The sequence below is a fragment of the Nymphaea colorata genome, chromosome 5 (genome assembly GCF_008831285.2).
Source record: "Nymphaea colorata isolate Beijing-Zhang1983 chromosome 5, ASM883128v2, whole genome shotgun sequence".
Taxonomy (NCBI): domain Eukaryota; kingdom Viridiplantae; phylum Streptophyta; class Magnoliopsida; order Nymphaeales; family Nymphaeaceae; genus Nymphaea; species Nymphaea colorata.
In genome coordinates, this window is record NC_045142.1 from 24,079,343 (window position 1) to 24,106,948 (window position 27,606).

Below are 27,606 nucleotides of genomic sequence, written 5' to 3' on the forward strand. Positions count from 1 at the left end.
AACATGGAGCCTTTTTAAGGAATAATACACAAAAGGTCGGTTTGCGGAACAAATTTTCATATATGCGGTACGCTTCATGGCATTCCGGGTCAGGATCCAGACCCGATCTGCGAAAGAAACAAAACCGATCTCCAGGGAACAAAAAATCCGATAACGGAATCGAACACGTACACGGGAAGTGGGGCCCGTTTCATCATTTTCGTAAAATTTGAAGGGGCTTCATAGTAATTCAGTGCTTTATCCTCGATCAGTCATCGGCCATCGTCATCCTTCTCACGCGACGCACAGCCGCTTCCTTGAACAGAGTCGGGCTGTCAGAGAAACCCTAAGAAGAAGAGGAAGGAGGTAGAATTGGCAGAGAATGAGAGAGGAGAGAGGAGATGGAACGGAGAAGCACAGATGCTGCAGAGAAGCAGAATAAGAGAAGGGATTGAGAAGGAAAAAGAAGAAGAGGAGGGAGGGGGAGGTGGGGGGAAATGGCGTCGGGGAGCAAGGGGAGCCACCCGGACCAGCAAGCGAACAAGGCGATTGCGCAGTACAATCTGGACGCGAGGCTGCACGCAGTGTTCGAGCAGTCGGGGGAGTCCGGGAGGTCGTTCGATTACTCGCAGTCGGTGAAGTCCACGGTGGAGTCCGTGCCAGAGCAGCAGATCGTTGCCTATCTGTCCAAGATTCAGCGAGGGGGAAAGGTGCAGCCCTTCGGGTGTACGCTTGCCATCGACGAGTCGAGCTTCCGGGTCGTCGCTTTCAGCGAGAACGCCGTAGAGATGCTGGACCTAACGCCGCAGTCGGTCCCGACCTTGGGCCTCACCGCCGGCGAGTCCCTCCTGGGAGTGGGAACCGACGTCCGCATGCTCTTCACCCCCTCGAGCGCGCTCCTCCTCGAGAAGGCCGCGAGCGCCCGGGAAATCACGCTCCTCAACCCCGTGTGGGTGCACAGCCGGAGCTCCGGCAAGCCCTTCTACGCCATCCTCCACAGGATCGATGTCGGAATCGTAATCGACCTCGAGCCCGCTCGCTCCGTCGACCCCGCCCTCTCAATTGCCGGCGCCGTGCAGAGCCAGAAGCTCGCTGTCCGCTCTATTTCTCGCCTTCAGTCCCTTCCCGGCGGCGACATCGGCCTCCTCTGCGATACTGTCGCTGAGATCGTCCGAGAACTCACCGGCTACGACCGCGTAATGGTGTACAAGTTTCACGAGGACGAGCACGGTGAAGTTGTGGCCGAGAGCAAGCGGGACGATCTCGAGCCCTACTTGGGGCTGCACTACCCGGCCACCGACATCCCCCAGGCGTCGCGCTTCCTCTTCAAGCAAAACAGGGTGAGGATGATTCACGATTGCAATGCCACGCCCGTCCGGGTGATTCAGGATCCTGCTCTCCTTCAGCCGCTGTGTCTCGTTGGTTCCACTCTCAGGGCTCCACATGGCTGCCACGCTCAATACATGGCAAACATGGGTTCGATTGCTTCTCTGGCCATGGCGGTCATAATCAGCAGCGGCAATGAGGATGATCTGGGCCACGGTGGTGGTGTAGGTGCCGCCGGAGGTGGTGCTAGCACTTCAGGCAGGCAGCCCGTGACGAAGCTCTGGGGTTTGGTGGTGTGCCACCACTCATCCCCAAGGTCGATTCCGTTCCCTCTGCGCTATGCCTGCGAGTTCCTAATGCAGGCATTTGGTCTTCAGCTCAATATGGAGCTCCACTTGGCCGCTCAGTTGATGGAGAAGAAGATTCTCAGGACGCAGACCCTTCTCTGCGACATGCTTCTTCGCGACTCTCCGACGGGAATTGTCACGCAGTCGCCGAGCATCATGGATTTGGTTAAGTGTGATGGAGCGGCTCTCTATTTCCAGGGCAGTTGCTGGTTGCTTGGGGTGACTCCCACAGAGGCGCAGATCAAGGAGATCGCCGAGTGGTTACTTACCTGCCATGGCGATTCCACTGGGCTCAGCACTGATAGTCTCGCGGATGCGGGTTTCCCAGGTGCCGCTTCGCTTGGTGATGCGGTCTGCGGTATGGCCGCTGCGAACATCTTCTCGAGAGACTTCTTGTTTTGGTTCCGGTCGCACACGGCGAAGGAAATCAAGTGGGGAGGTGCGAAGCACGATCCGGAGGACAAGGACGATGGGCAGAGGATGCACCCGCGATCTTCGTTCAAGGCCTTCTTGGAGGTGGTTAAGAGCAAGAGCTTGCCGTGGGAAAACGCAGAGATGGACGCCATTCACTCGCTTCAGTTGATCCTGCGAGACTCGTTCCGGGACGCTGCTGCTGCTGTGGCGCAGGAGGGTGGATCAAAGATGATGATTGATGGACAGCTCGGGGAGCCGATGCTACAGGGAATGGACGAGCTTAGCTCCGTTGCTCGGGAGATGGTTAGGTTGATAGAGACGGCCACAGCTCCAATTTTCGCTGTAGATGCATCGGGCCTTATCAATGGCTGGAACGCCAAAGTGGCAGAGTTGACAGGTTTGACGGTGGAGGAAGCCATGGGACGGTCCTTGGTTCATGATCTTGTTCACAGCGAATCAGCTGAAGTTGTGGATAGGCTTCTTTCTCGTGCTTTAAAAGGTAGATTCGCAATTTCTGTTTCGATGGTGGTTCACTTTCTTGAAAACTGGTAGTGTTAGAAATGCCATTTAACAAATTAGCTTTAAGTCACTCTGTACGTATGAACGCTCCCTTTTAGGCTTTTTTTTTTTGGGCATCAGTTTGTCACCTCGTGGTTACCTGTTCCTATTGGTGCTTCTGTTACTATTAAAAATTAATTTTGCCTGATTCTGAACTTTACTATGATTGCTGAACTGCTAAGTACACCACTATATGGTTTTCACATTAAGTTGGTGAACTTTAGTTTCATTTTTGGGAACCATGTGGGTAAATTGCTTATAATTGTGAAATCTTTTTTTGGGGAGCGTGATTCATTAGATGCAGGTATGTTCAGGTGAAGAAGACAAGAATGTGGAGATCAAGCTTAAGACTTTTGGCACACAGCAGCAGAAAAAGGCCATATATGTGATAGTAAATGCCTGTTCAAGTAAGGATTACACTGATAATATAGTTGGTGTGTGCTTCGTTGGCCAAGACATCACTGGTCAAAAGGTTGTGATGGATAAGTTTGTCCACATCCAGGGTGACTATAAAGCTATTGTCCACAGTCCAAATCCATTAATTCCACCAATCTTTGCTTGTGACTTGAACACTTGCTGTTCAGAGTGGAATACTGCAATGGAAGTGCTAACTGGTTGGGAAAAAGATGATGTCATTGGAAAACTACTCGTTGGGGAGGTTTTTGGCAGTTGCTGTCGGCTAAAGGGCCCAGATGCATTGACAAAGTTTATGATCATCCTACATGGTTCTATTGGTGGTCAAGACGCAGATAAGTTACCGTTTGCATTTTTTGACAGGAAAGGGAAATATGTCCAGGCACTTTTGACAGCAAACAAGAGAATTAGTATGGAAGGCCAGATAATTGGAGCTTTTTGCTTTTTACAGATCGCAAGCCCTGAGTTGCAGCATGCACTTGAAGTCCAGAGGAAGCAAGAAAAAAAATGTATGGCTAGAATGAAAGAAATGGCATATATCTACCAAGAAGTGAAAAACCCATTAAGTGGAATACGATTTACCAATGCTCTCTTGCAAAACACTAATTTAACTGAGGATCAGAGGCAGTTTGTTGAGACAAGTGCAGCATGTGAGAGGCAGATGATGAACATCTTAAGGGATGTAGAGTTAGAAAGGGTGGAAGATGGGTAAGTTACTCCTTATCTATCCATGTTTTCTCGGATGAAATTGTATACCCGAAATCAATGTTTTAGACATATGTCCTATAAGTCATAACTAAATTGTATAAGTGAACTTTGTATGTGATGTCTACGTTAACTTGATGAAATGTGCCGAGAAGTTTGTAGAATGGTACATATACAGTTGTAATTAGCTGAGAGACCACAAATGCAGTAACTGTAGGGCATGCCTATGTACATATATGTGCCCCTATAAATTCATATATTTCCTTTAAGAACGTGACTATGAGACGTACATATCTGCATCCTTCAGAGTAGATGTGGCCTTTCCTATATTTAGATCCTGGAGGTCCCTTATTGCCATACATAGCAATTGTTTCTCCAGTCTCCATTGGACTGTCCTTTCCTCACGTATGCTCTGAGAGAGTTAAGCACCTAGTTGTATTCATGTACCTTATTGTCATATGTTAGTTGTTCATAAGAATGATTTTGCAGCTTTTGCTGTTATTGTTCTTAATATATGTCATAATAATTGCTCTTTCTTTTTGCTTGTATCAGCTCCCTGGAACTTGATGTTGCTGAATTCCTGCTAGGCAGTGTTGTAAATGCTGTCGTTAGTCAAGTGATGATTCTTCTGAGAGAAAAAAATCTGCAGTTAATTAGAGAGATACCTGAGGAGATCAAGTTAATGACCTTATATGGTGATCAACTAAGGTTTCAGCAAGTTCTGGCCGACTTCTTACTAAACATAGTGCGATATACTCCAAGTTCAGAAGGTTGGGTTGAACTTCAGATCAGGCCAAGTTTAACAACTGGTGGGACTGAGTTGGCACATCTAGAATTCAGGTTTATATCCTTTTTGTCCTTTTCCAAGTTCCGTCACATTTTGGCTTCTTTGCTGATATTGATACATTGCTACAGCTACCACTTTTTTGACTGCTTCTTTATGTCCAACTCCTTAATTACGAGAAAAAAGTTCAGATCCTTCCTCACATGAATCACATTGTCAGCTTATGTGAATATTTAGGAGTCTTTACAGCCCCTCCCGTAGCTACTTTTTTGCTGCTGAGTTGTTGTTATCTTATATTTTAACACAGCAATTTTCTCTTGATTTGGGACTGTTGTACTTGTGATGCAAACTTACTTGTTTCTGAGTGGTTTGATAATCTTCTATTGTTTTTCGAATCAATCATTGAACTGCCAATGTAGTTTCACTTTCTCCTGCGAAAAGTTACAAGTTACTGTTTGAACTTTGAATCGAGTCTTGGTATTTGAAGCTTTATGTACATGAGCTATCTATCATAGAGAGATTCTAACCACTGCTGTTAGGGGGCTACGTTTTGTTTCATCCATATCGTATCTGGTCCTCTTATATGGTTTTCATATGAAGCAGTTTGTTGACATGGTGTATAGACTATAGAGGTATTCAGCAATTTTATTTGCTGAACTTGCCCTTTGCTCGTGTTTCTTAAATGACTATTGATGTCAGAAAACTTTAAATAAGCATAATTGTCGAAGGTAATGAAAAGTTATGGTGTCCTCTATGAGGATTTCATTTGACATATTTAACTCGCAAAGTCGTCACTTTTGGATATCTTTTTCTGTGTAAGGTGTGATACCTGATTCTGTCCATATCCACATAACATACAACATCATCATGCTGAGTTCTTTTTTTTTTTAATATATATATATATATGAGATCATTTAAATCTTTGCATTGTTTTCTCCTTTTCTGAGGCCTAGATATATTCATGCAAATTTTCATGAATAAATGCATTTTCATACCCATTTGTCATTTCACCTAATTCATGTGGCTGCTAAGGCGTGCAATACAATATAGTTTAACAGTTCTGGAAATCTGAGTATAATCTGGTCCGTGTGCTTGACTTTGAATAAACGTTGTCTGCTTTATGTCTCTAAATTGACCCACGGCTGTGTTCTTACTACACTGCTTTACCTTTTGTGCTTTAGCCTTTATGTCTCTGAGTGACCCGAAAGCTGCCTTTTTTTAGTCATAGCAAATATAATGTCCTAAAGGGAGTTATCTGCATTATTCTTTCCCATTTCATGAGAGATAGTGGAAGGTTAATATTCATGGTGGAACCAATTACAATGTAGTAATAGTATCTTAAGTACTAGGAGTAGGAACAGGAGCTGGACCTTAGGGTCCGTTTGGCAAACGGAACAGTATGTAACTGTCCCATGAATATGTTCCAAAGATTAGGACAGATTCATGGAACATCTTGAAAAGTGTTCTATGAATTTACCCTAACATTTAGGTCAGATTCATGGAAGCAGTTACAAATCATTCCATTTGCCAAATGGAAGGAACAATTAGGCAGTGAGGTGTGATAAGGAAATAAACTGACCAACACACCAAAAATATGCACAATAAAAATGGATTTCATATAGGGATTGAAATTGATAATTAAGGAAAATGATGATAGTCAACACACACACACACACACACACACATATATATATATATATATCAATTTATATGCAACAGACAATTCAATGTTATTTTTCTTTCTTTAAAATATAAATGAGATGGATTTTAATGCAGGAATTCTATTTATACATGTTTGAAACGTGAATGAATTTTTTTCAGTTCACTTGTTCTTTTGAGGTTTTAGAATCTCTGAAACTAGAGGGAGAAAGAGAGCTCTTTGTTGCCAAAGTGCTAGGTTAGCCTAAGTGCTTGACCTTCAAAAAGGCTTAGATGGGCCAAAAAAAGCAAATGAAAGAGAAAAAAGGATGAGGAAGAAGAAAGAAAAAGAAAAATTGAAAAAAAAAAGAATGAGAAAAGGTAACAGTAGAAGAAGAAAAAAAAAAGTTAAAAAATTAGAACTTCTTTTGGCTTGAGTTTTCTAGGTGTTCCAACCTAATCGAAAAGGTGGGCACCTAGGCAGGCTTTTGACTATACTATAGTCACTCTCTGAGATTTTTGTCCTTTTATTGCCAAATGGATGGGACATTTTTATTGGTTAAATTAAATGTTGTGGGACATTCAATTTATAGCCAAATTGCATTTCTGACGACAATATTGTGAGAAAAAGGTTCTCATTTCTTTAGAAAAGGCTTTTCTTAAAGCACATTTTTTGATTTTTCAAAAATTGCAAAACTGTGAAAGAGAAAAAGAAGAAACCTTGAAAGTTGAACTTGAAAGTCTAAGGGAGCTTGAAACTCTTGCCATTTGGAAGTTGAAACTTTGAACTCTGAATTTTGTTCATGCATTGTTATATTCTTAATGCAGTGGTTTGTTGATGACTTCGTATGCCACCATGACTTATGAGTTGTGTGGCCCACTTAAGGTGTTTTATGGTTAGTTTTGATTGTAATGCTTTACAAGTAACATCACTTGTTTGTTACTTGTGATGCATAGCATGTTGTTGAATTAGCAAAACTTAACTCATTTAGCCTTCTATTTTACATTTTTTATGTCCTCCTTTTAGCTTTTCCTCTATCTTATTTTTATTTGTCTTCTGCTATTTTTCCTTTTCCTATATTCCCGAGATTTTACCAACAATTTTGTTGGAAAATACTAAAAAAAAGCATCACTGACAAAAACACCAGAACTATGATGATTATTTTGATTACTAAGAGACTGCAAGAGAAAGAGAGAGAAAGTATTGGTGAGTTATGGTGGGATGAGGTTGCTGTTGTTGGGAGGAGAAAGGGGAAGAAAGAGAGTTGGGCTGAACCCTCTCTTCACGTTTTTTTAGTATCTTATTAATTTTTAACCCAAAAGTTGATGAAAGTGGAAAAGGTCATCAAGTCCAAATTTGGATAAAATGGTCCATGGATGTGTTGAGTGGATTGACACGCATTGACCACTTTCAAGCTGAGTCTAACCCTGCACCCATATCCGCAACCATGTCCTGTTTCGTTGATGTGTGTGTGTGGCCCTTTTGGGCGAGCCAGTCTGTAAGCTTCTGTTTGATAACTGAACAGCTAAAGCATTAGAATGCCGTGCTCAGGACAAGTGCTATAATGCACTTACGTGGTGTACTGGTGGACGGCTTGTTTTTCTTTTTACTGTTTGCTTTGCATAAATTCTGGTGTGACAAAAAAAGTGTCTTGTGTTTGACTGCGTTCTTTGGACAAGTATAGCAAAATTTTCTCTGAAAATAAATTTCCTATTTTTTGAGGTTAGTGCACCCAAATTAGTGTAAGTTGCATTAATAATTTAACATTCAAACACATACTTATATCATGTAACCCTATTTTCGTAAAAATCATCAACCTATCACACATAATATATCCATGTAAAGTATCATACATGCAGCAGCTATGTCACATGATGGGGCAGTTTGGGTGCCGCAACACTGGTCTGGTGCTGCTTGGGACCTCCGCTGGCCCAACACCCCCTCCCCACTCTTCCAAGACACTCAAAAAGGTGGGGTGGAGGGGAGGACAGCCAGAAGAAAAGAGGAGGAGTGTGGAGTAAGGAGAAGAGCTCTTACTTGAGGCTAGAGAGTGGAGAGTATAAAGCAACAACCACACACTATTGGAGTTTTACAAACTATATTTTTGTTTTAAACCTCTATTTTATTGTCATTTCCAGGAAAAGACCTGTTTAATCGTTTCTTTTTTACCATCTTTCTTTCCAAATTCTCTTTTATTAGAGGCTTATTATAATTTTTCTTCCTTCACTTTCAACCTTTTCACACACACTGAAACACAGACTTATACTAACTGCCACACCCTAAGTTCTTGCATTATCAACCTATCATATGGATACATATATGCATGTATATTATCATGTGCTGCAAAAATTACCTGTCAGGCTGTCACCAGTGCATTATCAACTTGTGATGCACATGCATGCATGTGTGACAATACATGCATTGTTGATCTATTATAGACATCATGCGTGTGGATAGATCATAGATGTATCATAGATAGATATAATCTGCGATATAAAAAAATGAAGAACAATGTCATATTCTCCAATGAGTCGGTGAATGAACATATAAATTGCTTCCTCTCCTTGAACCAATGGCTCTATATGAAACAAAAAGTTGGCTAGCTTTATAACTTCTAAATATTTTATCAATCTATAGTACATAATTTCTTATGAAACTGATGTCTTACACTTAGAGACTGTCAAGTTCCTCCATTCAATGTGAAAGAAAAAGAAAGATGCAGAAAATAAAAGTACAGCCAAACTAGATAGAAAAAACATAGTATTCCAACTTCTTACAAAGATGCACTGAAAAAGAAACAAGAAAAAAACATAAATGAGAAGAATTAGAAGAAATGGAAGCCTGATGAATAAAAAGAGGAGAAGAAGATTCTGGAAAAAGATGGATATTCTGTATGCCTGAGACTGACGCTTAATGCAGAAGTGGATGAAAAATCAGGGGATGATAACACAAGAAAAAAAAGAAAAGGAAAAACAAAAGGGGAGGGTGGGGCAGGGGAGAGGGGACAAAAGGAAGAAGAAGGGGGGTCTTCATATACGAGAAAGAAGATGCTATGGTGGCTAGTTGATGCACCCATAACGGCAGGAAACAGCAAGGAAGGGTAAATTGAGCATCAGTGGATTTCAGGTTGATTTGGCAGCAAAGAGAAAGTAGAACAGAAAAATGGAAGAAGAAAAATAATGAAATCATGAAAAGGCAATACAGAGAGCACAGAAAAAAGAGAAAAATCAAACGAACAAGAGTAATTGGGCAACCAGTAGCAAAGAGAAAAGCCAGACTAAAAGTAGGAGAAGAAAATCATAGGATTACTGCTGGAGGACAACTACTAACTCTTGCTTCTCATTAAATATCTGTTGTTTTTTTATGCACTTAACCGATTTTTGTGTCCTATATGCTTGGCTAACGCTAGATTTTATGTCACAGGATGGCGTGTCCAGGAGAGGGTCTTCCAGCAGAGCTTGTCCAAGACATGTTTCACAAAAGTAGATGGGTTACAAGGGAAGGGCTTGGGTTGAAAATGTGCAGGAAGATTCTCAAGTTGATGGGTGGAGAAGTACAGTACATCAGAGAGTCTGAAAGGTGTTACTTTCTTATAGTCATCGAACTTCCTATAAGGAGAGGTACAAAGAACGTAAAATTGTAGCGTCCAGACTGCTTTGACTAGATTTGCTAAGGAAAATCTTCAACAAGCCTTTCCAGCCTCTGTTTTACCAACTCTTGCAAAGAACATGCGTTCCTAGGCTTGAACCAATGCAATTGTGCACCTTGCTGATGGAAACTTAACCAGTAAAGTTAAAGAACAAACTGAACTGGAGATGAACTCTTCAAACTTCAAAGTTCCCCACTGATGAAAGGATGTGGAGTCACTTATTTTCTGTCTGATGACGTGGTAACTTCGTTCTGCTCCCACTGCCCAGTTGCTGGCATTGTTCCTCAAGGTCTCCCCTTCTTCTATTGCTTGTGTCATGGGATTCAAATAGTTGTCCCTTCCACGTGGAGACATAAGAGGCTTCCTTTCCTTGTGATCAAGAGGTGGCATGATTCCTCAGAGAGTGGTTAACACCACGGTTGAGCGTTCTTCTCTTAGACTGTTGTATGATTAATTAGAACTGACTTCAATTATGGTAGCTATCTTGTATGTACCATTGTCTAGTACTACTGCTTGTAATATAACTCTGCTTGCTGCCATTTGTATTTGGCCTGTAAATCCACCAGTATTGAGTTTCAATGTAAGTACTAACTACTGTATGCGTTAGAGGAGGGAACGTTGGTTATTGGCCCGATGCAAATTGTCACATAAAATTTCTAGCTTTTATTGTCCACTTATTTTATCATCGGGAAAGATGATTTGCGGAACAATGGCTGATATTAGATAAATTGTTTTACATGCCTTTGTATTGTACAGAATTCTAGGATGCTTTTGGTTGATACAAGGCACCGCGAAACATTTTGGCTCAAGATACATGGTTAGTTTTGTTTTTCTTCTCGACAGTCATTTCAAGAAGTTATTAGGTTTGCTGACTTTATTCCCGCCTCTTTTTGGTATTCGGAATGACATTTTGGTTTAATAACCTTTCTTCTTGTACCTGTTAGTTCTCCCTGCAACATGTTTATGGGTGCTCATATGTGTTTCCGTTGCGTGTGCACAGGACTGACTTCTCTGCATCCTGAGTAGTTATTATACTAAAATTTAGAGCTTCTCAAGTAGTAATGAAGTTTCCTTTTTCTCGGTTTTCTTTCCCTATCAAATGCTGAAGTATATCTTCTGATTCTCCACCAAATGCTAAAAGTGCATCCCCTTTTTATCCAACTGTTGCTTAACAGATAAGGAACAGAGCTGTGATCTAAAAGACTTCTGAAATTGATCAAGTTTGGTTGGTCTTTGCTTTTGAAGACCTATTAAGCTGAACCGATTAAAGAGCCCAAGTGGTTTGGACTAGCTGGTCGGGCCAATGGCTTGTACGAGGGCCAAGCTCCGGTTTAATTTCCGTGGGCGTCAACCTCTCTCATAAGTCAAAAGCAGGCCCGCCGGCAAGCGATAAGGTTTCTTTCTCTTGAGTGTGGTTTTAAGACAGTTAAAACTGATCAGTTTTAAAGATAAAAAGAAATTAGACAACATAACGATAATGCATCATCACAGGCTCAAGTCTTCAACTTCAATTCAAAAATAGAATAAAAAGGCTAGAAACGAAAATAAAAGGTGTAAATCTAGATTCAAAATCAACCCGACATGCACGGAAGGTACGTAGCACCTGGGCGTGGCTCAATCTTCATCGAGTCAGCTCGAGCTCCGGTCAAACTTGGTCCGAGTTTGACAGTTTGGGTCTGGCCGACTCTGGACCCAGATCATGCTCAGTCCAACCGTTCACCAGCCATTAGCTAGCTTCGGCTTGTCCCTAACTCCACTAATTACTTAATTTCTGTAAAACGCATACGCTCTCTTTATAAAAAAAATTTATGGAGAAAGAGCAGAGCATGTTGCTAAACATGCTCACTTTTGTGAATAACATGCGACCTCTATTCCCCGTCGCAGCATCGCGTGATCCTCAGTCTCGGGTTTAAGAGATGTCATGTCTTAAAAGATGGCACATCCTGAGATATTTTGTCCACCATTCGAACACATGCTAAATAGAAACTGGCATCTTCAACAAACTTTATATTTTTGGTGTTTGTATCACTAAATTTACTATACATTAGATCATATATATATATATGCGTAGCATGTACAAAAGTATGATGATCTTGTTTATAAGGGACAAGTGGCTAGATTCTAAAGTTGCCATGATGTTGGTCTAAAGAGTTTGGAGAGCCTGTAAGCAACTTTCCTCCTCAAAGGCATCTTGCTTTCTTCAATAAATTTGACTACGGCTAGAGAGAGTCGTGTGATTGGGGTCGAAGTCACGCCCATAAACGCACCTGAGTTTTTAAGATTTTTTTTTATATCTAAACATTTTCAAAATTCTCAATTTCATAAAGTGTCTAAGAAATTGTAATTTCTGAAAGATGCTTTTTTCGAAAGTTTTTTTTTTTTTGTATTGCATTATTGACATATATGTGCCAATAAGTATGAGCTCTATGGTCACCACATTAATGCGTAGTTCGCTTAGCACCTGTGGATTTGTATAATTTCAATTCAATGATATATATATTTTTTAAATTACTGTTCTCCTTAATCTAAACATGCAAATGTGGTATTATAACTCTTGTAGTCGAACTCATTAGATTGACTAGGTAGATGCAAGAAAATAAAAGACTAATTTTCCATAAAATGAAAACACTGCTGTCACACGTAATCAGGGCGAGGTAGGGGGGTCTGTACGAGTCATGGTCCTTCCCCATATTTTTAAAAATTCAATAACTTATGTGTAAATTTTAAAAAATTTAGTTTAATATATATAAACAATTTTAAAAAAATTATATTTTGACTCTTGTTAAAATTTCGAAACAATAGTTATAGTTTGACCTTTGTAACAGGTTTCAACCCTACATATAATTTACTAAAAATGATTACTATAACTAAATAACAGTGAATACATTTATAGATTTAGATTAAATTAATAACACGTCATAGTATATCATTGAGCATTTCAATCAGAAAGAACAATATATATATATATATATATATATATATATATGTATATATATATATATATATATATATATATAATTTCTCTTCATGTAGCTCGAGGGAGAGAAGGATGTCACACCATAAATTGGTCCTTTGGTATAATTTAACCTTAAATGTAATATTAATAGTAATTTAAGGGAAAATATACATATCTTATGAGTAATTTAATGGAAAGCATACATTAAGTTAGTCTTTTCTTGAGTCTAAAATTAATTTTTGGACTACTAATGACTAACGGCTTTATAAGACAAAATTTTGTTAGTAAAAAATTCATTTTAAAATAAAATTTAATATTTTATATTAAATTAGTAGTCATAAACAAATAAAACGTTGACATTATGAACGCATATCAATCATGCATTCTCAGCCAAAAACTAAAATCTTCTCATCAAAATTTCAAAAGATGAAAAATTAGAACACCTCGAAGCTTTCTCCGGTTGGGTTTCTTTCAAAACAAGACCAAGTGGCTGAAATCTCAAAAGGCGCTCTGCTCATCTTTGATAAAATTGGGAGCAGAACCGAAGTGCAAAGTAGAGAGAGAGAGAGAGAGAGAGAGAGAGAAAGAGAGAGAGATGCCAGTTGAGTGTGGTAATGGCGCTCAATTACAGGCTCAAAAAGTATCCTCTCGCCACCAAGTAGCAAGAAAGTTTTTGGGGGGAGAGAGAGACAGAGATGACTTGAATGCGAGGAATCCACACGCATGATGCCCGTTGGATGTTGATGACGACAGATTAAAAAAAGCGTCACATGCTTCTTTTGGTCAATTTGGCCGATGCCAAACACGAAAGCGGTGAGGGAGAGCCCATTGATTGTGGGGGCCGAGGAGGCTCTTCAGAGAATCCATGACCATTACCACCACTTGTCCACCACTGTGGATGCGAAACATAGGAAACCCGAGAAGTCAGTGAAGGACGAGAAATCCTCGCCATTTTTTCATGGGGACTCCAACGGAGCATCTGCTGAAGAAAATCCAGGAACTTCAAGAGGGACAAGAGCAACTGAAGCAGGAGATGTCCAAATTGATGATCAGCAAGGAGGAGAACTCAGAGGGCCGCCTCCAGCATACCCGCCACCCACCCCACCCCCAGTCTCACTATCACCAGCACCGCCAAAGATCTCAATCCGTCTCGCCGCGGAGGTCGAGGTCCCCCGGCTTAAGCCACAAGACGGATGACGGTTTCCGGCACGCCAAGGGCCAAGTTTCTTCGTCTCGACCTTCCCCGTTCCTGGGCTGGGCAGTCGATGATTCACCGTCTGGTTCTGGAACCGAATACGCGAATGTTGTTCAACAGTGCTTCAACATTCTGCATTCCATGGGACAGGCCGTCCACGTGACGGATCTTTCCGGGCACATAATCTACTGGTTAGAGTTCTTGATTCGAAGTTGTATGTTGCTATTGTTTGTTGATTTCTTGCACTTCTTGATGACTTAAAAGGTTCAGGGTTTTTGGATTCCCTTTGATTGATGGTTTGGTTGGATATTAAAAGTTGATTTGCATGGAAAGTGTAACAATCCTCTTGTAGGCCGTTTAGTGGAACGCCTATCATTTCTCATCGATGGGTATCCATTCATTTTGATGAACTGATTTGAATTTGTGAATATGCACGGATGTTCTTGATTTGTCATTGTTGGGAATCCTCAATTCGTCTTTCTGGCGAATTGATTAAAATTTTGAAGTATGTATTATTGTGCATGTTATTGTGCCGAATCAGCAATTTTTTGATTCCATGACCTGCATGGTTGCTCATGTCGCCTGATGCTAGGAACTTGCCTGTAGCCTGTACGGAAATCTATTTACAGGTTTGAAAGTATTGATGTCAATCTTATGTATTCCTCTTATCTTGAGGTTACTGGACCAGGAAAAAAAAAACTGCATTCGAAAATGTTCGCTTGGAAACTTTTCATTCCTGAATTCTGGAGATGTGAATGATCACCACTTAACTACTGGCTTTTGTGTTTCCTCAAGTGATTCATTGATCTTTGAGAAATGTAAGAAACAACCAAAATTGTAATTTACCATCTACGGAGGCTGAATATGGAGCTATAGCAACAATCAGGTTTGGAATATTTGTGTTGAAGCTTTAGGTGAAGACATGGGCATCAAAATTTTTGTACCAAGTAGTTGTATCATGCCAATGATAGTGCTGTGTAATTCTTTGGCAACCATACCTTTCGCGAGAGAATGAAGCACAAAGAAATGATGTCAATTTGTTAGAGGAAAACTTTTGAAACATTACGTAATACTTCCATATGTGATGCTGGAGAAACAGATAGTTCCAGGTCCCTGTTTCATATTCCTCCTCGGCAAACTTTTGGTGGTGGCACCTTAATTTTTTGTGGGGTGGGGTGGGGGTGTACACACACACACACACACACACACACACATGCACACGTGCACACACACATGCATGTGCACACTGTATAGATGTATATGTGTGTAGGTAAACATAGGTATTAACATGTGTATTTGTATTTATTGATCCAATGTGCATAGTTTGTTTCCCTTTCATGGGAGTACTTTTCTTCTTTTTCTGTATTTTTTTGTCTCAGTGTTGTAATAGGTGTAATTATGGAAGGGCATTATAGACTTTAGTGTTCTGGCCATTTGGCTGTCCATCAGCTAGATAGGTAAGATGAGTCTTCTATTGTCTACAAATAGGGACTCGTCTCCCCTGTATTTGTTATGAGACTTTCGCATGCATTCTAGGGGATACGATAAACAAAAAATTTTATTATTACTTTGCATGTGCATGATATAATCCGTTTCATTTTGTGGTTGAATATGTTTGTGATATATATCAAGTATGTTAGTATATTCATTACTAAAAATGTTTTGGTGGTTCCAGGAATCAAACTGCAGAAAACCTCTATGGTTATTCCACATCGGAGGTGCTTGGGAAGAATGCCTTCAAGCTAATTGTTGGCATCTCTAACTTTGATCTACCAAATCACATAATTAACCAGATAAAAATGGGAAATAGCTGGTCTGGTCAGTTATTAGCAAGGAAGAAGTCAGGGGAACAGTTCTCAGCTATTGCTTCATATACTCCATTATATGATGATGACTGTAAATTAATGGGAATTACTTGTGTCTCAAATGATGTACGTCCCTTCAAAGAAAATATAGTTGCATCAAATAGTTATAGCCCTTCTGGATCAGATTCCAAACAAAGTCAATCTAGAAGCATCTTCACAAACAAGCCTAGAGTTGATTCTCAACAACCATTTCAAGCTGGGATTGCCTCGAAGATATCAAATTTGGTGAGTTCAGCAAAGTGCATGTATCAGGATATAAAATATAATCATGCATATGCATGTACCTTTGTATGTATAGCATGTTTTCTCACATATGCGTGCATATGTGGGTATGACATCCTAAAAAACAACTAACTGCTGCATGAAGGATCCTTTTTATTCTAATATTGGTTAACTGGAGCAGGCAACTAAGGTGACAAACAAAGTCCGTTCGCATATACGAACAAGCGAGAACACTGCTGAACACGGAACTGCGGTTGTGGATGCCCATCTATGTGAGAATGGATGTTTGTATGCATCATTTATTGCTGACCAAAGAGAAGACACATGTAGCAGAGCCACTACACCAACACGTGATGTTCTGCAATCACAGTTTAGCATGCATACACCTACAGGTCCAGGAGGAAGCTCTCCAGGAAAAGTCCATAGAGATGCTAGTGAGGAAGGGGAGGGAAAAATTGGTATTCAGAAAACCTTAACTTCAAAAGTAGAGGCATGGAGTGGGAAGAAGGGAATATCATGGCATTTGAAAGGAAATGGGCATGATGTAGCAGAGGCAAAATCTCGATCCTCTTTCCCTCAGCTTATTGCTTCCCAGGAAAATAATGTGAATCACCAGAAGGCATGTGAATGTTGTGTTTCTTCTGAGAGCCATTTTGTTGAAAACAATAGAATGAGCAACAATGATGCTATGGGATCATGGAGTAGCTTGAGCAGCAATGGAAGTACTAGTAGCAATGGTATGCATAGAGTGGACATGGAAACTGATTGCTTGGACTATGAGATTCTCTGGGAAGATCTTGTCATCGGAGAACAGATTGGACAAGGTAAATATTTCAACAAAATCTTTTATCTCAGAAGGCATGTAAGGGAATATTTGTTGGAAATGGAACTAAAACTCTATCCAGGATTATGGTGCTAACTTTTGTATTCCCGATTATTTGGACATAAATCATCACAAGAAAAAAAACCAGGGGAAAGCAGTACAGTATTAGTTTAGGGACTTCCGACACAGTGGTCCACCCAAAATCAACTTTTAGAACTCAAGATGCTTTCAGACCTTAAGTCTGATAGGCAGCTTTCCATGCTTCACTGTAACCATTCCGGAAGGCTTGTATCAAGCCACATTACTTGGATTACAAAAGCACTCCATAGTGAAGTTCATGTTGTGCATCTTTTGGAAACTATAGGTTTTCTATTCCTCATTTCTTTTCTGATATTGTCTGAGATGGATAATTGGTGTTGGAAAGTTGGACATTCACATAGCGAATTATTTCCCTGTGTAAGTCTAGGAAACTTCAAAGATACATCTAACCAGGAAGAGAACAACAGAAAAAGTGGAAAAGGATTGAATTGCTAAAAAAAAAAGAGAGGAAATTACTAAAAAAGCTTGCTCAAAATGAAAGAGTCGAGACAGTTTCCCATTTTCGTACTGTATGATGAAAAAGCTATATTATTGAAAACACCATGAAAATTTTGGATTTCAATTATATTTAAAATTTCCTTGAATATTTCGAAACATTGTCATTAACCATATAAACACAAATATGTAATATATATTTCTTTTTGAGTTAAACATTTGAGATGCATCTGATCAATTTAAATGAAACTTTTGGTGCCTTCATTTAGGTTTGAGATGATGATTCCTTTCCAAATGAAAAAGGTCTGTCACTGTTCCACTTTCTTGGATGCATGAATTCACTTGTCCTTGTATGGTGAATGGTACGGGAATATATTGTGGGGATTGGTAATTCACAGTCTTCTCATTGTTCACTTTAGGAATGTTTCTTTCTCTCCTCTATAACCTCAAAATGATATTTGTGTAGCTGAAGTCAGTTGATCTCCAAAAACAAAGGCCTGAAGTTGATCCATGATTTTTCATTTTGGAATATATTGGCATGCAAAATTGCAAATTTCTTTTGTCCTTTGTATACCGCCAAAAATTTTCTTTCCCTTATGTATAAATACTTTGTGGCATGCTGAGAATTTGTTCTGTTTTTACTGGTCCTGGTCCAATCTCATCCTGTTGATGCCAAAATCAGGTCTTATAATTGGGGTAGCTGATCAAAGTGTAGAATATTCCTCTCAACACTATCCTCTCAGCTTCTGTGATGCTATTGAAATGATGGTCATGGCTTTTCCTGCTTATTTTATAAGTAACATATCTGCATTTTGAACAGCTTGTGCTTGCAATGCTATCCACATAGATCTCCCTCAGCAAATTTTCATGCCTTCTATTTTCATATATGGTCGGGCTTGTCAACTATTACCTTATCAAAATTAACTTTCCTTGGTTGAATTGATTTATTGATTATCTTAAATGAAAATAACCGGTACTCTCAGAAAATCTGCTCTCTGATTATCACATAGATGTCACAGTCTGTTATCTGTTCCTTGTTGATGAAACTGCGGTGAGGTGGATAATTTGCTCTTATGTGCTTTTACCTGAGTCTCTCATCTCAGACCTGTTAACTGTCATTTTGAGGTGTATAGTTTTGTTGCAAAAATTCATTTGTAAAACTTGACCTTTTTCTTTTAAGTGGAAAAAATGAACTCAAAGTCTTTTTGTTTGCAAGTTTAAATCTTACCAGCTTGTCAAAATAGGGGAATCACCATTAATTCCGATTCAGGCCCTTCTGTCCCAATGGAGAATATTAGTCTATTATTGGAGGCCATATCTAATTCTTCTTGCCAACTTTTGGTGTTTAATTTGGATTTTTTTTTTACCTGTGAACAGGTTCCTGTGGAAGTGTCTATCATGCGCTTTGGTATGGCTCGGTATGTGTCCTTTTTTGTCTTTGAAGGCTGATATGAAAATATTTCCTTTTGAGTATATCGATAGCAAGTGCATACTTTGATGCTTACCTGTTGAACAATTTGGTCTGAAAGCATGTTTTGCATCACTGGAAAATGTGCATATGGTTATAAGTTTGATACATGAACATCTCCTCACAGTATCTATTTGTTCACCTTAATGTTTTATCTTTGGATAAAATATCCATATATTTGTGTCTGATAACCCAACTCTTCCTGCATTTACAGGATGTGGCAGTTAAAGTTTTTGCTAAACAGGAATATTCTGAGGAAATCATTGAGTCCTTCAGGCAAGAGGTAATGAGATGAAGCAATTATTTGTCAAAACCTGATTTAGCATCAATGTTTAACTGGCTTCATGGTGCACAATGGTAGAGGATTAAGGAAAATCATGCAGATCTTGCTGCTCTTTTTTCTAAAAGTTTCCTGAATCTTCTTTCTTGATTGTGTTGCTTTATCCTGTTGTCAAACCACCCCCTCATGCATTGATGCTTTAACAGGGTGTGAGATACCTTGAACAAACTTCTCTTACTCTCCGAGACATTTTTGCTGTTTTGTGAACATATCTCGACGGAAATGCCATAAATATCAGAAATTGGTCACTTCCCTTTGAAACCTCTATATACAAGATTGACAGTTTCTAATTGCTGCTCTTTCATGTAAAGTAGTTGCTATTAACCCTGAAACTTGTTACCAGCAAAAGTCATGATAAAAGACTGTCCTTGAAAGTTGAAACAGTTTATCAAAATGATAAACGACTCAATTATAGAATCCCATTTTCAAGCAATGCTATATTAAAATATAGGAAGAGGATGTGGTCCTAGAAATACACTTGAGTATCAGGTAGTGAAGCTGTCATGCATTATTAATTGTTGGTTCTTAATGTTAGTATGTGAGAGCTTTGACACAATTTACTTCAGTAACATTGAAGTTTGCACAAAGGCATCTCATATTTTCATGGGGAAACTTGATGGTTGTTTCTGTCATATCTGTTCCACTGTTTATTTTTTGCAAGCCTTGTATGAATGCAAATCTGTGGTAGGCCTAATATATTTGTTGATGTCAAATAAATTCTGATGTCATGATTTTATCCTCATCAAGGCATTGCCTGTTCCCACTATTCCAAATGGAATTATGGAAAGCATAAAAAAAGCTACCTTTTTGTATCCCCACAAGATAGATACAACTCTTCGATCATGAAACCATAAATGGCATCAAGAAATAGCATGGTTTACACTGATTATTCAAGTATGGTGAAAGCTTGTTAAATTTCGTTTTCTGTCTTCAGTCGGAAACATATGTGCAGAATGTTTATTAGTAAACTCACAGGCTTAATAGTGGATTTCTAAAATTTGTTTGCTTTTGCCATTTGCTCTTCAACATGAAAAATGAAGTGAAACCATGAAAATGAAAATGTTGAACTGACTAAAAACAGAATTAAGAGAAAGGTGAAACACATATTCCAAGTGAAAAGCATCCTAAGGCCTTCTGACTTCCAAAGTTAACTTTCCTTTAATGCTAAAAAGAATGTTGAGAGAATCAAAATTTCATCATAACAACATCTTGTGTTTGGAAATTTTTGTGAAACAATTTATGATAATATAGGTGGAAGTGGTTCTTCTCAAGAATGTTTTGTTTGAGAAAGACAACTTCAGTAGTTATCATGTTGTTCTAGATCTGGATTCTAGATGCAGCCATAAAAAGGAGAGAGAACTAGAGAAGGATTTATTTTGACAATTTGAGCAGACATGAAGAATTTCATTGAAAGGCTAGGTGTCAATGCCTGGTTCAGATCCTGTCAGTTGTGATAAGCCTGTTTATCAAAATGCAGAATTGATCAATTTTCCAACTACATGCAGTAGCTACACAGTATGTTCCCTGCCAAGATTTTTAGCTTTAATGATGGTTTACCATACTTGATTTCACCTAGGAAATTTATTTGGTGGTTATCGTTGTACCTTTTTGCTGTTTGAATGTCTAGCCTTTTGATGGTCGTTTGTTTCTGCTGATTACTCGAAAAAATTGGGGTAGGATCACCATCTCTTTTGCATATTTTAGTGCTATTTAATGTGAAATTTTATTTTTTGCTTCCTCTTTTCTTTTTCTGGTGAAGGTCTCACTAATGAAGAGGTTGCGGCATCCAAATGTCCTACTCTTTATGGGGGCAGTCGCTTCCCCTGAGCGCCTTTGCATCGTTACCGAGTTTTTGCCACGGTTGGTTTTCCTTCTTTGGTTATTCCTCAACAAAAGGAGCACTAATCTTTTATTATGACTTAGTTGTGCCATATAGTTGGATTGCATGTGGTTTCTATTTTTTTTATATACAAATTGTTTGATTTTTTTTTTCTTTTTCCCGCCATTCCATCTGCTTGCAATCTCTGAATGGATTGCTTGATAAGTTTTCCTGTCTTTTAGAAAGTGATATGCTAACCTTTTAATGGTCAGATGGGTACCTTGAACTAGAGGTTCTTATAATTTTTTCATGGTTGTCAGAATTAATATGTGCAGTCGAAGAATCAGTAAATTAACTGTGTCATGGAGGCACTAGTTAACAACACTGTAGGGAAAGGAAACTAATGGGCTTCAAAGACGATATTCAAGCAGAAAATTTCGGGTCCTTAATTGGGTACATAGTGTTTGATAGAAGATTTATGGTGATTCATCTATTAAGACCAGTAACTATAAAGCTTTTTATTGACACTAAGACCTGAAATTGGATAATATCAGGTTACTTCCTAGAGGTTCTTTTGGTGGAATCTTGGTTTCATATGCACTTTGGAAGGAAAGAATCATGTATAGATATTTATTCTCACTATACCTATCGTAACTTTCTTGATTTAGTCTATTTATGTTGTAGATTTTACATAAAGATTCTTTTGATAGGACTTATGCAGAAAGATCTATCAGGACATCATCTGTGTAGTTGAACATGCTAAGCAGCACCTAGTATGTAGAGGGCTTAGCTGTGTGCCTAGGAAAAATTAGTTGGTTCTACTGTTCCAGTTGCACGGAGAGGAAAAATGAAAAAAGTAAAGGAAAATCAGGAGAAAAGAAAGAGAAGGAAGAAGAGAAAAAAGGGGTAAGCAGGAAAAGAGAGAATAAAAAGGGTGACAATAGCGGTTTCAGAACTCCTTAATTCAAGCAACACATCATAAGGTAAAAAAAATCAGGAAATTGAATTTTGATGGGCAACAACAAAAAGTTCCAAATTTTGCTGTTCGGCTGTTTGTGTGCCTGCCTAGGCACCTAGGTTGCTGTTCAATTATGTAGGTTTGTCTTCAACTAAATAGGACAGCATATGTGAATTTTAAATTTTTGCACTTTTGACACTAAATTATCTGTATTGTTGCAGTGTTGTGGTTCAAAAGTAGACATAGATTAACAGGAGTTTGCAGTTTGACTTTCTTTTCTCCTTTTCCAATTGCAGTGGCAGTTTGTTCCGTTTGCTCCAGAAAATCAATGTCAAGCTGGACTGGAGACGGCGTGTTCACATGGCAATCGATATTGTAAGCTAACATTCTCATGTTGTAATTTGACAAGTCTGAAGTCTCCATGCACAGGTTGTTTTTGATGTGCAAGTCATATTATCATACTACAGTTGCTATGAAATCTTGTGAATTTTTGCCTTCGAACTTGGTTTTTGGGCAGTCCGATAATGTGTCCTAATGGATTGGATCACATTCGGATCTGATCCAGGTCCAAAGTGTATTATTGTCTAATCTGTATAAGCATGTTCTCTATATGGGTGTTTATGTATCATTGTCTGTATTGCAGGACAATTATGTTGGTAAAAAATAGATAAACCCTATATATAATGAACAGAATGGGTCATGATTAACATTGGAAGAGTGACAGGTTGAGCACCAACATCTGCATCTACTTTTTGTTCTTCTCTGTTGACAGAGTTCATTATCCTCTTCTAAATCTGACAGCTGCGAGTATAGATGTGTAGCAGCAACTAACCATGGAAAGGAGGGGTAGTTTCATAACCGAACATCTATTGGAAGGTGCAGAGAAAGGTTAATGACTCCAACAAGTTTCCTCATAATTATGGTCCTCAATCTGGATGAAAAAAGTAATGAATAATTGGATGCCCTAACAGCATGAAAACCAGAAAATGTATGTAGCGCAGATAATTAAGAGGCTCTAGAGTTTTGTATTTCCAATTTAAATTTAAATTTCAAATTAAAAATTTTATTGCAAAAATTAACTCCAGATTCAGATTGAGAGTTGATTCCTTCAAGAGTTGGTGAGATTATGTAACATGAAATGGTACAAATTAACCAAAAGAAGGAAAAAACTGTCCTGGACTTTATAGAAAGACTTATTGATGGGGCTTCTAAAGAAAAACAAACTTGGACAAGGTTACACAAAGGTGCAGATTAGTGTTAACAAATTCTGATGTTTTAAGTGAATGTAGATTCAAATGTCCAGAAGTTTAGATAAGTAAATAATTTAAATAAATAATCAGGTCCGTATGGTAGATGTCTAAGATTGCAATGCAACATTTGTCTAGGTTAAGAAAAAAAAAAGATGATGAGTTAATATTTAGAAAAATTGAACTCTGGATAGTTAATATATGAGCCCAAGGATATTGAAATAATATTTTTTATATTGAAATTTAAATTTGAGCTTAAGAGAGTTTCACCATGGCTTAGGTAAGTTTGACAGGAGCTTAGCCAAGTTGTGTGTTATAGATTTTTTTTTTTAAAAAAAAAAACAGAGAAGGCACCAATGAGCTTTGAATCCAAAACACCTTTTGAACCAACAATTGGGGCAACCACTACACCAACACCTCTTTTGATAATGTTGTGAAAGGTATTGCATATACAGTCTTTCATCAATTCTGAATGAGTCAAGTCACCTAACTCAACCTTGACTCACTTTCTTCCTAAGCAGTTGTGTGCTTCAGCCTGAACTCCCAGTGTAGCACAGACGAGTTGAAGCTACCACTTTGCACATGTGGAGGTTCAACATGCTTTCATAGTAAAAGTAAAATTTAAGAAAGCAATGCTGCTTATTAAGTTGAACGTGCATTATGCAGTCCAAATGAAATGCCAATATACAAATGCAGTGTTTGCAAGGTGAGGCTTTTATCTTTGCATATGCACCATGCAACTTGTTACCTTATCCAAATTGAAAATTCTATGCAAAAATTGGTGAAAGAGAAAAGGTTTCTTGCTCAATGTATTCTCTGCTGAAGGATCTTATCTAGTGGCATAATGAACAGAATCTCTCACTCGTCATGTTTATATTGTTTAGATCGCATGAATAGTATGCTAGGTCTAGCTCTTCTGCAAGAAACCAGTAACAACAACAAAATGGGTTATAAGAGGCTATATAATGCCATATGCACTATTAAATCTATTGCTGTATTTTTATCTAATTTAGGGGGCCGTTTGATGGATTGGAAACCTGGAATTGGAAAAAAAATTCTGAAAATAAATTTCTTGGAATAAAGGAATGGAAAAAATGTTTCCGATTCTCATTTTGATGTGTGTGTGATGACTGAGAAACATATTTTCAGAAAAATTGTTTCTTAGTTTGATAATAAAGAAGCATATTTCCAGAAAAATTGTTGTGTTGCTTTTAGTGTGATCCCTTTCCCTTACAAGCAGGATAGAAGCTTAGATTTTATACACGCGATTGTAATAAGGAAAATGAAACCATAGAATGTGTTCAGAATAGATCAGGATTTCGCTTAAACTCTTCACAAAGCTCTAGCCGGACCCTCAACGAGGGTTGTGGTTTTTTTTAGAATTCAACCCTTGTCGAGGATTTTTTTAGAACCCTCATCAAGGGTTCTGAATTTTTTCAGAACTCTCGACGAGGGTTCTGATTTTTTTCAGAACCTTCGTCGAGGGTTCTATAATACCATTCAGAACCCTCGGCAAGGAATTTTTTCATGCCCTCGTCCAGGGTTTCGTCAATCGAAGGTTTCAAACTTTGATTGAAGAAACCCTCGACCAAATGGAGTGTTTCAATTTCTTTTCCTTGTACTCTTCCTCTGTCTTTCTTCTCTCCCTCTCTCTCTCTCTCTGTGTTTTTCTTCTCTCCCGTTCTGTGTCTGTTTTCTTCCTGCGCGCTGTGTATGTGGTCCTTCTCCAATACCGTGAAGAATTGACTGTGGTGGGGGTTGTGGCAGCAGCAGCATGAGACAGTGGCGGAGGATGAATTTGAGAAGAGGAAGACGAGGGTAGCCTTAGACGCGAAGAAGAGAAGCCTAACGGTCAAAAAAATATTTTCGGAAATTTTTTTTCCACCTCAGGCGGAAAAAAATTTCCCAAAATGCCTTCAACGGTCACTTTTTCCTTCCCTTGTTTGATGGGGAGGATTTTTTAAAAAAAAATTTGATTTCTTTTTCTCGTTGAATAGTGTATTTCTCATCGTCAAATGGCCTTGTTTTCTCACTCCAGATAATTTTTAGTTACCTATTTTGACTCATGCAGGCACGTGGTATGAACTATCTGCATCATTGCAATCCGCCAATTGTCCATCGGGATTTGAAGTCATCAAACTTGTTAGTTGATAGGAACTGGACTGTGAAGGTATGTTCTATTGCCTAAATTTATTTCCTTATCTACTTTCTGCATCGAAATGTTGTGATTGTTCTGTTAACAGGTTGGTGATTTTGGTTTATCACGACTGAAACATGAAACATACTTGTCTACCATGACTGGTAAAGGGACGGTATGTGCACTGTCTTCTTTATCATTTACAATAGGTGTAATATTCAAATATTGCATCTGATTGGTGTGAAAATTTAGTTTTAACAAAATTATTTTCTATATGCAGCCACAATGGATGGCTCCTGAGACTCTTCGAAATGAGCCCTCTGATGAGAAGTACATTCATTCTGCAATTATACAACTAAACTTGCACATATAACTGTAATGAATAAATTTATGACAGTGAAATTTCTTCTCTGATTTCTCAGGTCTGATGTCTATAGCTATGGGGTAATATTGTGGGAGCTTGCTACAGAGAAGATTCCTTGGGAGAACTTAAATTCAATACAGGTGCAACTTTCTGGAATATTGTAGCTGAGATATGTTTTAGAATTATGAGAGAAATCAGGTTCTAGATATTCGTTCTCATTATGTATAAATGCTGTAGCCTAGTACCACTTTTGAAGTAGTGAATTTATGGTTGTGTCATCTGTCCACAAAATTCTGAATTCACATTGTCACCATTGCAATGACAAAAACTGTGACCCTAGAGCCTTTTTTGAATTTTCCTCGCATGAATCAGGATGAAGTTGGTGGAGAATCTATATAGCTATATGTTTTGTATTTGTAATCTGCCTATGTGTCTCATTATCCAATCCTCGCATGGTACTTCAGCAGAATCCGTTTACAAATGATGCTTAGAAATCACCGTCAGAGTGATTGCACGTAGAATATGTTTGCCATGTCATCCTTTTGGTGATAATATGCCCAAAATGATCAGTAGCTCAGCATTATAATAAGTTCATAACATGTGATCAACTGAATGTTGGCTTACAGTCCTCGTATGAGAAAAGAACTGGTCCAAGTCCTGGACAATCTGATCAGGCATTTGCTTTCAAATTCCTACATCAGCATTTTATATGCAGATGCAAATCCATCTTAGTATGTCATATTTTATGAGATGTTTAACTTGAGCATGAGAGCAGTTTATTGTTCTTCTCAGGTTTTTTGAACTGCGTAATTAGGACGCTGGTTAAATTTCCTCTGTTTTGGAATAATAAACTGCCTATGTCATTTCTTTGATGGATCTGCTGTTTGAAGGTCATGTAAATGTCCTACACTTATGGTCCTGCATATCTGACTCCACTAGCCTACAAAAAATTTCAGGTGATAGGAGCTGTAGGATTCATGGATCAGCGGCTAGAGCTTCCAAATGAGTTGGATCCACAATGGGCTTCAATAATTGAGAACTGCTGGCAGAGGTACACTTTTTTCTCCTATAGTCAACTTGAGCATGTTTTCCAGCAATAACATTACTTCCTGTCATTATGCAGCAATCCACAGTGTAGGCCGACATTTCAGGAACTATTGGAGAGGCTTAAGGAGTTGCAGCGGCAGTATGCTGCCCATCCTTCTCAGGCATGTTCTTTGCGTGGCTGATGGTTAGCCAAAAAGAGGCATGGAATAGCAAATTATGGAACCCTTCTATTTTGCTGAGCATCTTGCCCTTGAGAAATTTCGAAGCAACAATCATCAAAATGAACTTACGGCCAGATGGAGTAATTTTTCTATTAAGCTCATGGCCGAGGATGCTGACATTACTTTCACTGTCACTGGTAATTAGGCCAAATGAGAACACTGATGCACAATAAGAGGAGGCCAACCGAGTGAAGAGTATACCAGGACATAGTTGATAATTTTTGTGTGCATGGTATGTGGGCAATGACAAGTCAATGTATGTACCACATAACCAATATTTATGTTAATCCTTGTAGCTGTTTTCCCTCTTCTGCCTGTTCATGCAACTTTTGGTAGGTGGTTGTACAGCTGCTAATTTCATATTTTTCGCTGTTAATGATATCAATGCTTGAGAAAAGGCAATGCTATCGTTCTCTGTTTGTTTTCTTAGTTTGCTTTAAGCTCATGATGCCATATCATGGATTAGTTATGTATGATCATTTTTCTTTCAGATTATTTTACGATTCATCATGCCAAATGTGTGGGAAGAGTTACAATTAACTGCCACATGGACCTACTGCTCTGCATCCATGAGTCTGCGGGAGAGTCCACAACA

General features: G+C 38.9%; 2 protein-coding genes across 2 annotated transcripts; both read left to right on the plus strand.

Annotated features, from left to right (window-relative positions):
- Positions 1-257: 257 nt before the first annotated feature.
- On the plus strand, positions 258-10,449 carry LOC116254139 (phytochrome B-like). The gene is made up of 4 exons (XM_031629281.2): positions 258-2,565; positions 2,939-3,746; positions 4,296-4,583; positions 9,590-10,449. The coding sequence occupies exons 1-4, from the start codon at positions 477-479 to the stop codon at positions 9,807-9,809; spliced, it is 3,405 nt and encodes a 1,134-aa protein (XP_031485141.1). The 5' UTR covers positions 258-476; the 3' UTR covers positions 9,810-10,449.
- A 2,820-nt stretch (positions 10,450-13,269) lies between these two features.
- Positions 13,270-27,440, plus strand: LOC116254394 (spindle assembly checkpoint kinase-like). Its single transcript, XM_031629773.2, has 13 exons — positions 13,270-14,157; positions 15,642-16,056; positions 16,235-16,877; positions 18,788-18,828; positions 19,093-19,161; positions 20,978-21,078; positions 22,292-22,370; positions 25,314-25,412; positions 25,486-25,554; positions 25,660-25,709; positions 25,802-25,883; positions 26,700-26,794; positions 26,867-27,440. The coding sequence occupies exons 1-13, from the start codon at positions 13,730-13,732 to the stop codon at positions 26,970-26,972; spliced, it is 2,277 nt and encodes a 758-aa protein (XP_031485633.1). The 5' UTR covers positions 13,270-13,729; the 3' UTR covers positions 26,973-27,440.
- The last annotated feature ends 166 nt before the right edge of the window (positions 27,441-27,606 follow it).

Bases quoted from the DNA above. Each gene is read 5' to 3' on its own strand.
- LOC116254139 (XM_031629281.2), top strand. From the start codon at position 477: ATGGCGTCGGGGAGCAAGGGGAGCCACCCGGACCAGCAAGCGAACAAG. The intron at 3,747-4,295 runs GTAAGTTACTCC...TGCTTGTATCAG, and splicing joins TTAGAAAGGGTGGAAGATGG to CTCCCTGGAACTTGATGTTG. The intron at 4,584-9,589 runs GTTTATATCCTT...TTTATGTCACAG, and splicing joins TTGGCACATCTAGAATTCAG to GATGGCGTGTCCAGGAGAGG.
- LOC116254394 (XM_031629773.2), top strand. From the start codon at position 13,730: ATGGGGACTCCAACGGAGCATCTGCTGAAGAAAATCCAGGAACTTCAA. The intron at 25,555-25,659 runs GTATGTGCACTG...TTCTATATGCAG, and splicing joins CCATGACTGGTAAAGGGACG to CCACAATGGATGGCTCCTGA. The intron at 25,884-26,699 runs GTGCAACTTTCT...AAAAAATTTCAG, and splicing joins AGAACTTAAATTCAATACAG to GTGATAGGAGCTGTAGGATT.